Source organism: Condylura cristata, unplaced genomic scaffold, assembly GCF_000260355.1.
Source record: "Condylura cristata isolate star-nosed mole 26May11 unplaced genomic scaffold, ConCri1.0 scaffold00009, whole genome shotgun sequence".
NCBI classification, from domain to species: Eukaryota; Metazoa; Chordata; class Mammalia; order Eulipotyphla; family Talpidae; genus Condylura; species Condylura cristata.
The window spans coordinates 48,114,026-48,127,085 of NW_004567110.1; the positions used below are offsets into that span (position 1 = coordinate 48,114,026).

A 13,060-nucleotide genomic window follows, 5' to 3' on the forward strand; every position below is an offset into this window, starting at 1 on the left:
GGATTTACCAGGAACAGAGTGGGGAGCAGAACAGGCAGATCGACGAAGTACACTGCTAAGGGGAGCAGCGGGTGGGTCAGGAGAGCTCTGCTGCAGCGTGTGGATCACCTCCAGGGCAGGAATCGAATTCATGCTGAAGTGACTTTAGCTTCTTAATGCTGTGCCTCAACCCGCTGTGCCACCATGGAGGGCCTACATATATATTTTTAAAGGTTTATTTATTTATGCATACAAAACTGAGGTACAAGCCAGGGGCACAGGTAAGGTGAGAGAATTCACTAGAGACAGAGTAGGGAGCAGAACAGGCAGAACTGATGAAGAACACTGCTGAGGGGACACAGCGGGTGTGTCAGGAGAGGTCTGCTGTACCATGTGGATCACCTGTAGGGCAGCAATCGAACTCATGCTGAAGTGGCTTTAGCTTCTTAGTGCTGTGCCTCAACCCGCTGCACCACTGGTTTGGGGGGGCCCTGCAATCTATATTTTTATGCCAATTATGACCCTTTTCCTCCAAGTTTAATATATCCTACTATACATAATGTAGAGGTTGTGTTTGTAAGGTATCATAAAAAGTTATAAAAACAGTTTTGAAGGGATAGGTGAGTTAATAGCTACAGATAAAATAATTCTGACAGAATTTCAACAATAAGGCTTTTTTGAAGGGCTGTACCTATGTATTAAACAAACCTAAATATCACTAGACAAATCTAGCACCCAATTTTTATCTCATTTTAGATAGAGTGATGACTTTTCTTATCAAATCCAGTGCTATTTGTAGTATCTGTGTTTAAGAGCAATGCCAAAAATATTTTGCTGTTTGTGGGCATTCTTATCTTGGTTCTAACTCAAATCTGCAAGTCTTTCACAATTAAACACTGGTTATAATTGAATAAGTTATTTTTAATTTTATTTTTTTCTATATATGTATGTATGTATTACTTTTTTTAAAATTTCCTCACCCCCTTTTTTCTTCTTTAATAATTGGGAATTTATTTCTTGATGCTTCTATTAAGAGCAATCTAGGCCCTCCCTGGTGGCGCAGCAGGTTAAAGTGCAGCACTGCGAAGCTAAAGCCACTTCCTCATGAGTTCGATTCCCGCCTGCCCTAGAGGTGACCACATGGTGTGGCAGACCTCTCCTGATCTGCCCGCTGCTCCCCCAGCAGTGTACTTCATCGATCTGCCTGTTCTGCTCCCCGCTCTGTCTGTGGTGAAGCCTCTCGCCGCCCCTGAGCCTCTGGCCTGTACCCCAGTTCTGTATGCACAAATAAATAAATCTTAAAAAAAAAAAAAAAGAGCAATTTAAACAAACTGTTTCAACCCCTATCTCATTAAAATAGATGTGTACTTTCTTCAGGTTGTGTTACTGGATATTCACTAGAAGTTAAGAAAAGTGAAGAGGAATTCCTGTTAAGCAGAAGCTCAAACAATTAAGACATTTTGTAGACACAATAACTGGATTGGAATAGTGGATGAAATGCTTGACTTCCACCCTTTTTTAAGTTTGTATATTAGAATCCCCTTCAAGCTCTGTTTAACACATACTGTAGGACTTTGCATACTCAAAGAAGGACCTGCTGTGTGCTGTTTCTGGGACCACACTCCTAGAATCAGTGCTTTATAATAAGTTTACCCTGATCATTGTAGAAAGGAATTTTCAGTTCATTTAGTTCACATAGTAGAAAGTTGATTAAACATAACACAGTATGTGCCAGCTTTCTGATCTTAAAGTCATTAACTAATCTGGTTAATTAGTTTCCTCATCTGTAAAATGACAAATTAGCCTTTGAGCATAAAATTAAATAGTATGTTGAAAAGTATCTTATACATTATATTGCTGATCAAACTTTAAGTAGCATTACATGTGTGTAAAAGCTTAGTTTTTAGTAGCATCACATGTGTGTAAAAGGCTGTGCTTTACAATATTGTTACTTTCTTTTTTTGAGAGAGAGAGATTTAGCTATTATTGCATGCAAGAACTGGGGTACAGGCCAGAGGTGTGGGAGTTGAGAGGATTCACCAGAGAAAGAGTGGGGAGTATAATAGGCAGACTGACTGAAATACGCTGCTCAGGGGAGCAGCAGAAGAGACAAGAGAAAGTCTGCTGTTCCATGTGGGTCAGTTAACTGGTTGGGGATAGAACTCATGCAACAGTGGCTGTGGATAGCTTCACAGTGCTGTGTGCTTAAAACCCTTGTGCCAGCAGGGAAACCTTCTTTCAATTTTTGATTAATACTTATTTTACTTCCTTCCAGTGCCCTTTGCCTTTAAATTTTTCAAAAGGCTGAGATGTGAAAACTAAGCTTTTTCATAAATCGAGGTGTTATTCTTTTATAACATTGCATAAATTTCATGTTTATAGCTTTATACTTATGTATATGCTACTTTAAAATTTTTTTTAATTTTATTTTTATTTTTGCATAGAAGAACAAGGGAGTAGGCCAGAGGGGAGTAAGAGGATTTATAAGAGACAGAGTAGGGAGCATAATAGGTGAATATACTGAAATACATTGCTTAGGGGAGCAGCAGGCCAGAGAGATCTGCCCTGCCATATGTGGGTTAACTCCCTGGCAGGGGGTCAAACTCATACCATAGTGGTGATGGAGCTGAGGCTTAACCCGTAGGCCACCGAGGGAGGCCCTATACTACACTTTGATGACCATTAAAAATTTAGTTTCTGTTTACTACCGTATAATTTGACTCTTGGCCCTCCATAACACACACCCTCTTGCCCTTCTGGCAACCTCCATTCTGTTGTCAGAATCTAAGAAGTTTTTATTTTGTATTGTTTGTTTATCTTCTACAATAGTGAAATCATACAATTTCTGTCTTTCCATCTGACTTATTTCACTTAGCATGTTCTCTTCAAGGGTCATTCTGGCTTTCACAAATGGCAAGATTTCATCTTTATAACTGTGTAGTGTTCCATTGGGAATGTGTAGCACACCTCTATCTAGTCATCTGTCAGTTAGGCACTTAGGTTTTTTTTCTGTATCTTGAGTATGATAAATAATGCTTCAGTAGACACAAGGATGCATGTATTTTCCTGATTAGTGTTATTTTTCAGATAAATACTCAGAAGTGGAATGTATGGATCATGTGGTAATATTAATATTTTGAAAAATCTCCAAACTACCTTCATAGTGGCTGATCTGTGTGCTTCTTTGATTAAATGTCTAGTTAGATCTTTTGCCCATTTTTAAAATTGGAGTTTTTGTTGTTAAGTTGTATGAGTTGTTTATGTATTGGGTATTTTTGTAAGATGTATGATTTACTTGTTTTTTAATCTTGATTACTTTTTAATAACAGTGTCTGAGTTTAAGTGGACTTGAGTGGCTTGAGTGGATCTATAAAAATAATAATAGGACTATAAGATACCAGGAGAAAAAAAATTATGCAGTTTTATTAGTGAAGTTCAAAACAATGTTTATTGTAATCTTGGTCTGCTATGGAATATTCTAGAGAATTACATTATGCTTCATTAGGTTTCAAAGTTTCTTTTCTATATCATATAAATTTTACTCATTTGGTTATAAAAACCATTCCTATACTCAAGGACTGTACAAAAACAGCTAGCTTTGACATGTGGACCTATGGATGCTGGCTCATGTTTTAGAAAATAAGGGATCATTGTAGTGATGTAATAGGGTGGTTTCTTCAGATCACACAATTATTTGATGACAAGAGGCATCAAAACACTGTTATTTAAAGTGTCATGCCAATAAAGTGGTATTCTTAATTGATGTACTTCTTACTTTGTCAGAATACCCTACTCCCTAGCCATTTTATAAGTATAAGTAAATCACCCTAAACAGAAGCTGCCATCCTCCCCAGTTACCCCCTTACCTGATTTTTCAGTAATACTTCAGCTTCCTTAATGATTTAAAATGAAAAATTATCGATAACTTAGAACAGTTAGTACATTAATTTTTCTTCATCTGTACTGTATTTTAAAAGTAATTTTTAACTATTTGTATTGGCTAACTGTGCAATTTAATTAGGCAATATGCAGATATTAAATATTAGACACTGAACTTTTACTAAGTTCGTTTCTTAAGTAGCTGAAGCTAATATTTTTGTACGATCCCCTTTCCACTTCCACCACTGGAGCATGGTTCACAGACAGATTTATTTATTTATGCATACCAGAAATGGGATACAGGCCAGAGGTACAGAGAGGTGATGAGAAGATTCACGAGAGACAGAGTGGGGAGCAAAACAGGCAAATTGATGAAGTACACTGCTCAGGGGAGCAGCAGATGAGACAGGAGCCGTCTGCTGAGCCATGTGGGTCAGCTCCCTGGTAGAGGATTGAACTCTGCTGTGGTGGCTAACAGATAGCTCCATAGTGCTGACGACTTAACCCCATGTGCTACCAGGGAGGCCCACCTCATCCAGTTTTAAGCAGAAAAATTGGTTAAATGTCAAAACATATGTACATAGTCGAACAGTAATGATCCTGACCTGATATTCAGGACCCAACATGTACCTCATATTTTGTGATTTGAGTAAAACATACTTATTTTCCTGATCTTAATACTTATTCTGATTAATATATATAATTAACTTGACAAAAAAGGTATAATTTTGAGAAAAGGAAATAATCTGCAGTTGTATCTAATGTTTTCATTGTTGGTGTGTTTTAATAGTTCCATAAAATTTTATGGAAACACAGTCTTAGTACTTAATTTTCTTCAGAATTTGCATTCTGCCCAACATCTTGTAGAAGTTACAAATTAGTTTATAAAACTTGTAATTAACTTAATGATCTTTCTGTTGTCAAATTTTCTAATGTATGTTTGTTTGTTTGTTTTCCCCACCAGAGGAAATAAAAGCTGAAACTGAAAAACAGAGGTTTGTGGGGTTTTTTTCTCTAGTAAAAATAATTTGTAAATTTTTGTTAGTCTTAGGTCCAAATAAGTGTATAGTCATGTATATTTTAGTGTGGTAAGTTTTTTTGTATGTGATCTTTGTAATAAAATAATTAAAACCATTTAAGAAATTATAAGAATACTTACAAATACAAAAATCTTTCATAAATAAATATATAAAGGTATTTCTGAAATACCATAGAACATGCTTTAAAAGCATGATTAAATACTTTAGTTCACATTTAGAAAGAGTAGGAGGTTTCTTGAATATTTTCAACCATTTTGGAAAATATTGAATAACTCGGAAGTACAGTATAACTTAAAGATCAGTAGGAGGTTTATTGCTTTTTTAAGGTACTATGATATCAAATTTAATGGATAACACTGGAATATTTCTATAATAAAAATACCTTGAGATCTTTAGAAAGAATACTGTAAAAGAATCCAGTATCTGTGTTCAGTCATAGTTCTTATAGAACTGAAATTCTGTTGATGAGTTTATCATCGGTATGTTAAATGTGATATTCTAATCAGCCTATTCTTTTTCATATAGTCCTCCTCATGGAGAAGCTAAAGCTGGATCAAGCACCCTTCCGCCAGTAAAATCAAAGACAAATTTTATTGAAGCAGACAAGTACTTCTTACCATTTGAATTGGCATGCCAGTCCAAATGTCCCCGCATCGTTAGTACATCTCTAGATTGTTTACAGGTATGTATAAAATGGCATTAGACAAAACTCATCCAGTACATCCAATATGTATGTGTTGTAAAACATTCTTCATAATTGATGATTCAGATATCTTCCAGAAAGTCTTTAATATTATTTTTGTGATGAGAAACCAGAGGTGCTTTCTTTCAAGATAGACAATAATAGCTATAGAAAAATATCTCTAATTTAATGGTAACAAAAATCATTTGTGAGATACTAAAATCTTATGAAAATGTTGATTTGGGCTCTCTTTCCAGTGAAATGAAAGATTGATATTTTTTTTTTAAAGATTTATTTATTTATCCATATAGAACTGGGGTACAGGCCAGAGATGCGGAGGGTGAGAGGATTCACCAGAGACAGAGTGGGGAGCAGAACAGGCAGATCGACGAAGTACACTGCTGAGGGGAGCAGCGGGCGGGTCAGGAGAGGTCTGCCACGCCATGTGGTCTCCTCCGGGGCAGGCGGGAATCGAACTCATGCGGAAGTGGCTTTAGCTTCTCAGTGCAGTGCTTTAACCCGCTGCGCCACCCGGGAGGGCCCGAAAGATTGATATTTTTAACCTGCTGCTGATTTTATGTATGTTGTCATTTGCAAATGGTTTTACTAAATGCTTGCTCATTTGTATATAGCAGCAGGTTAATACTTATATTCACTGTTGGGCTTTGGTTTTGGTTTCATTTATGGAAGAAAATTCCATAAATTTTCTTTTGTAAGGCATATCTTTAGTTAGAGGGATCTTTCTCTTTAAGCTGCCTCACTGGAATTACACCTACTCAACTGACAATTCAGCAGGTTTTGTTCTTAAGAGAGGTTAAAGTTAAATATATTTGATATAAATAAATTATAATATCTGAGTTCTTCCTTCTAGGACTATCATGGTAGTAATGAACGAACAAATTCTTGATACCTTGCAACCAGTATATGTCAAATGGATGTTTGGTTTATTTACAGATTTAGTTTATAAAGCAATTTTAGGTGATTTAAAGTTGTTTAGCTTAAAAACCAGGAATCCGTCCTAACCCAGACACAGTCTGAAATACTGTGATTATTTTTGTGCTTTTCAAAGGCTTTGCAGTTATTTTTGTAGTTAGTGCAAGTATAATTTGACATATTAATAGCTAATCTTTCTTCAGGAAAAGTTGGTAGAGTGTTAGCTTGATTATACCTTAATTTTTTATTAAAAAAGTTTAATGTATATTCAATTGTACATTGTAATTTTAATGTATTTTTAATTAGCATATATATTGGTTAGCTTAATCTGGATCTTTATTTTCTTTCTCTATTTCAGAAACTTATTGCTTATGGGCATTTGACCGGCAATGCTCCAGATAGTACAACACCAGGAAAAAAATTAATTGATAGAATTATTGAAACAATTTGTGGCTGTTTCCAAGGTCCTCAAACAGATGAAGGAGTTCAGTTGCAAATAATAAAGGTAATATAATAAGTGCATTTGTTATTCATAATTTAATATTTTTAAAATCAGAAACTTTCTACCTTGAAATTACTAGAAATATCATTTCATGTGTCTTCCAGCTATAATAAATGTCATTGAGTGCTGTGTAGACCCCCCCAATCAAGGGCTTTTACTGTTTACTATTAGTAGTTCATTAGAAAAAATTTATTTCCAAGTCTCTTATTTTGTATGTTCCAATTTATACTGTGGCCCCTGGAGTCTACCAGGCTTTCTCATTTCCTGGTATATTTACCATATACATTCCATCTTTTGAGCTTCAGATCTTATGATGTATACAGTTTCTTCTGTATGATTGGACCCCTTGGAGCGTTCTTTCCCATTTTCACCATGTGGTATATTTGTACACCAGGTCTCCTGATTCCTTTGTACCTATTCAATCCTTGTTCCTTGTTTAACTGAATCTGCTCAGCTAAGCCCTGTTTGGGTTTGTGTTGTAATATACCTGGATGATTAAGCTTCTTGAAAAGAAAACTTTTCAGTTTACTGTAAATAATGAGCTCTTAATGTTACTGCTAATTTTATGGTTACCATGTTCGTATATATGTATGTATAAATTACTAAAATTTTCTGGTATTGTTTTCACTTCTGAAATTGTTTACTTGTATAAAGTGTTTGTTCGTGTATGTATATAAGCCCCTCCTGAGCCTTTCAAGTACTATATTTACAAGTTGTCTAATGTCTTTTCAAAAAGCTGTTCAGTCATTTTGACCTATTATTTGCCATTTCATGCATTTATGACTTATTTAACATATACTCAATGCTAACTTTCCTTAGCATTGTACAACATAAAAGTACAGAAGATACAAGGACTTGGTTTTGAGAGATTGAAAGTAATATAATTTGTGAACATTTGAATAAATTAAAGTTCACCTTCCCGGAGGATTCACCTTATATTTACTTTAAATGCTTTATTCTAAAATGTTTTTAGAGATATCTTCGACAGTGACAGCAAAACCCATGTTTTGAGTCTAATTCATAAAGGTGTTCTCAGAAAAAAATTGAAATGAACAAATATAATGTGTTTTCCAAAGTTATCAGTCTAGTTTAGATTTACTTTATGAGATATATCTGTGTTCTCTTGTGACAGAATTTTAATGCTATGCATTTTAATAAACTAAATGCATATTATTGTAAAAATGAAATAAGAGTTGAAACAAATTAATGGGATGATTTTCTACTATTTTGGGTTTGGGAGAATTACATGGAAAGTACTGCCAGAATGAAGAAAAGATATTTCAGTAGTTGCCATAATCAAGGCAATTAGAGATTCTGTATATAGATGTACCTTGTTTTTTTGCACTTTGCTTTATTGCTTCACAGAAACTATGTTTGTAACAAATTGAAGGTTTGCAGCAGCTTGTGTACAGCAAGTTTACTGGTGTAATTTTTGCAACAATATGTACTCTCTAAATGTCTCTAACATTTTGGTAATTCTTTTACTATCATATCTGTTGCAGTGATTTGATGGTGCTGTTGTTTTAGAACACCACAAACTGCACTATATAAAATATCAAATTTAATGGATAAATGTTATGTGTTTTGACCTCTCCATCAACTGACATTCCCCTCCTTATCCCTGAGACACAATAATATTATAGGCCAAATAATAATGCTATGCGGCCTCTCTGTGTTTTAAGTAAAAGGAGAATAGTATACTGTTCTCTCACTTTAATAAACTGAAAGCTAAAAATGATTAAACATTATGAAGAAGGCATGTCAGAGATTGAAATAGAATGCTATGTCTCTTGCAACGAGTAGTAAATGCAAAGGAAAAAGTCCTTGAAAAAAATGCAGAGGGCTATGTCATTGAACATACAAATACAGATTGTTGATATGGAAAAAGTTTTACCATCTCTATCTAAAAATAAACCGCCCACAATATTCCTTAAACTAAACCTTAATCCAGAGTAAGACCTTTATGCTCTTTAATTCTATGAAGGTGGAGAAACGTGAGGAACCTGCAAAAGAAAAGTTGAAGCTAGTTGATACAGTTTCGTAGGTTTAATGAATGAAGCTGTCAGAATGCATGATAAAGCAGCATGTGCTGATGTAGAAGCAGCAACAGTTATGGAGAAGAATGTAGCTGAGAAATTTGATAGAAGTTGCTATACTACACCACAGATTTTCAGTGAAACAATCTTATATTGGAAGATAATGTCATAGCTTTTATCTTTTTGATAGAGAAGACAATTGTGACTTCAAAGGAAAATCACTTCTTGTTTAGTGGGTAATGTAGCTGGTGATTTTAGCTTGAAGCCAGTGATTATTCGTCATTCAGAAGATCGTAGGGCTCTTAAGAATGATGTTAAATCATCTCTTGTTTGTGCTGAGCAAATGAAACAACAAAGGTGATAACAACACATATATGGATAGCATGCTTTACTCAATGTTTAAAGCCTACTGTTATTTTTTAAGATTTATTTATTTATGCATACAAGAAATGGGGTACAGGCCAGAGGTGCAGGGGGTGAGAGGATTCACTAGAGACAGAGTCAGGAGCAGAACAGGCAGATCAACTGAAACACACTTCAGAGGGGAGCAGCAGGCGAGACAGGAAAGGTTTACTACACCATGGTGGTCTCCTCCCTGGCCTGGGATTGAACTCTGTGCTGCATTGGCTGTGGATAGCCTCATAGTGCTGCTCTTTAACCCCTTGTACCACCAGGGAGCCCCTAAAGCCTACTGTTGATAGCTTCTTAAAGATTCCTTTCAAAATGTTACTGCTCTTTGACAGAACACCTAGTCATCCACGTGTTTTGATGGAGGTGTACAAGGAGTTGTTATTTTTCACACCCATTGACATAGCATTCATTCAGAGTAATTTCAGCTTTCAAGTCTCATTAATTTATTAGTGAAACATTTCATAAAGTGATTCCTCAGATGGATATGGGCAAAGTCCGTTGAACCTGAACCTGGAAAGGATTCATCACGCTAGATGCCATTAAGAGCATTTGTAATTTGTGAGAGGAGGTCAGACTTCCAAATGAGTTTGGAAGGTATTGATTGCAACAGTCAAGCATAACTTTGCGAAGTTTAAGACTAGAGTGAAGTGAGTAATTGTAACTGGTGTAAATAACAAGATAACTAGAATTAGATGTAGAATTTGAAGATATCACTGAACTGCTGCAATCTCATGCTAAGACTGTAATAGATGATCATTTGCTTCATGTTCATGGTCTGTTGAGTAGTAGATATCACTACTTTTACAAAGTAGTTTCTTGATTTACAATGTACTTCTGGTGAAGATAGATACTGTGAGCATTGTGGAAATGGCAACAAAAGGTTTTAGTATATTACCAAAACTTAGTTGATCAAATAGCAGCAAGGTTTGAGAATGGATTGCAGTTTTTTAAGAAGTTCTGCTGTTATTATATTCACAGCATGAATGTCATGAAAGGAAGAGTCAATGATGTGGCAGACTTCATTGTCTTACATTAAGAAGTCATCATTCTGATCAGTCAACAGCCATCTTCATGGCAGCAAGAGTCTCCACTGGCAAAAAGATTACGATTTGCTGAAGGCTTAGATGATGATTAACTTTTGAGGAGGCAGTGAGGGACAACATTTTTAAATTAGAATATGTATGTTGCTTTTTAGGCAATTCCACTGCGTATTAGTATACTATAGCATAGTGTAACTTCTATATGTACTGAGGGAAGAAATGCATGACTTACTTTATTGCAGTATCTTTTTTATTTTGGTGGTCTAGAACCAAACCCATGCTATTTCTGAGATGTACTTATACACTACCTGAAAATAATAATAGTCTCTGAAAGTTTTAATTCTAATTTGAAAATGTTTATATTTTTTCATTCAGAACTGCTTTAACTTTGTCTCGCTCTTTTTTTAGGCTTTACTCACTGCAGTAACATCTCAACACATAGAAATCCATGAAGGAACTGTATTGCAAGCTGTAAGAACATGTTACAATATCTATCTAGCAAGCAAAAATCTTATCAATCAGACAACAGCCAAAGCTACTCTTACTCAGATGCTAAATGTTATCTTTGCACGCATGGAAAACCAAGCAGTAAGTATTAAAAAAAAAAAATCATGAAGTTAAAGATTGTCTAGAACACCATAGGTATCAAACATAGTAAAACACTTTATAGACATTTGAGTGACATATTTCATGCCCATAGAGAATACTACTTTTCATTTATAATTCTGCTTATTAAAGATTTGTGGTATTGTATTTTATTTCACTGTTTTGAGGTTTGCTGATTTGTTTGACTTGCATAAAGTGTTTTTAGTTCACAAGTAGACTGAAAGGTGCTGATTGCCACTTTTCACATAAAAGTTTTTATGAATTAATATTTTTATTACACTCACATTTAATAGATGAATGTAGGTTACATATAAAACTACCTAATTTGATCTATTCTGGTATAATAGAGCCTTTGTAAAGAACACAAGTATGTCTGGAGCCTTTGTAAAGAGCACAAATATGTCCCTTCATGTTGATGAATTTATTTTTTTCTGTAAGAAATCAGCAACTAGAGAGTCAGCCATTTTTTATAATTATCTAGCTTTCTTATTATAAACCAACTTATAAATTTTATTTTTGAACTGATTTCAACTTACCTAACAGTTGTCAAAATAATTCCTTAATGTTAGCATCTTACCTGACCATGTTACAATGATCAGAAGCAGGAATTAACATTAGCGATACTATTAAATAACCTACAGCTCTTACTTGATTTTTTCTGTTTCAAAATTTGAATCAGAATCCCACATTGCAATTAATAGAAATTTGTTATATATCAGTCATCTCCTGTTTGTGACAATTAGTTTTATTTTTCATTTTCTTAATACTTTTTAAATATTAATAATCAGTTATTTTGTTGAATTTCCTTTAACTTTTCTCAAATTTTATTTTATATACATTATACATATACATACACACACACACACACATGCACACACACATATTTACAATGTTTGCTTTCTTTTCTCAGGTATAATCCTCATAGAATTTCCACCACTAATTCACCCATGAACCATCATCAAAGTTCCTTATATTCTTTCTGCCCTTGCTTTGGTCTCTCTACCTCCCCTTACCCTGCAGAATATCTCTGATTTTTAGTTGTTTTATTATTTTGTTATTTTTTATTGTTTTGTTACTTGATTTTATTGTTTTGTTATTTTTACCCCCTTGGTCACTTACTTGGTTGATATTTTTTTTTCTCTCTATTCCTCCTTTAAGTAAAACCATCTGATACTTCTCTTTTCCCTTCTGACTTCTCTCACAAAACATGACCCCTTCTAGCTCAAATGGCATTATTTTATCTTTTTTGATTGCTGAGTAAAATTCTAATTGTGTTTATATACCACATCTTATTGATTGAACATCTATTTTGGAGGCTTTCACTTTTCCTTTAACTTGATGTTTTCTTGTGAAGAAAATGAGACTTTCTTTTCCTTTCCTTTCCTTTTTTTTTAAGATATAATACCTATGAAGCAGTGTTCTGTCCTTTTGATGTACCATGTCAGGAATTCATGATGTCAATATGTCTTGTTAATTGTCTTGTTGATACGTCTTGTTAACCTTGATTATTTGGTTAAGTTATGTCTGTCAGGTTTTTTTGTTCAGTTACTTTTTTTTTTTTTTTAATAGTTAATAAATCTTGGGAAGGTACTTTCAAGCTATGCAGATACCCAGTTTTCTACTCAAATTCCCCAAATCCCCATTTTAAGTCCATCAGTGAATCTTGTTGGCAGCAGTTATTACTGTGGTGTTTTCCTACTGGTGATGTTTTGTTTCTCTCTCCTTATATATTAACCTCCTACTTTCCAACTTATTTAGGCTTTTTTAAATAATAATCTGTCTTAACAGATATTTTATTTTATAGATTATAATCCAATACTATTATTTATTTTGTTGTCCACATTATTCCATTTTTAGTCTTGTGTACTTATAAGTTCCCATTCTTTTTTAAGCACCTCCTTACTTTGTGCAGTCTCAATGCCATTTTTAATTTTCTCTGCTTCAGTCTCAGA

At 34.4% G+C, this 13,060-nt stretch overlaps 1 protein-coding gene across 1 annotated transcript in view; it reads left to right on the forward strand.

The window, feature by feature from the left end:
- The window catches only part of ARFGEF1 (ADP-ribosylation factor guanine nucleotide-exchange factor 1 (brefeldin A-inhibited)), a 124,941-nt gene that overhangs the window by 27,940 nt on the left and 83,941 nt on the right, over nt 1-13,060 (forward strand). The window contains exons 2-5 of the mRNA XM_004679818.2: nt 4,823-4,853; nt 5,424-5,580; nt 6,872-7,018; nt 10,911-11,090. Coding sequence (XP_004679875.1) covers nt 4,823-4,853; nt 5,424-5,580; nt 6,872-7,018; nt 10,911-11,090 — 515 coding nt within the window. The remainder of the gene's footprint in view (nt 1-4,822; nt 4,854-5,423; nt 5,581-6,871; nt 7,019-10,910; nt 11,091-13,060) is intronic.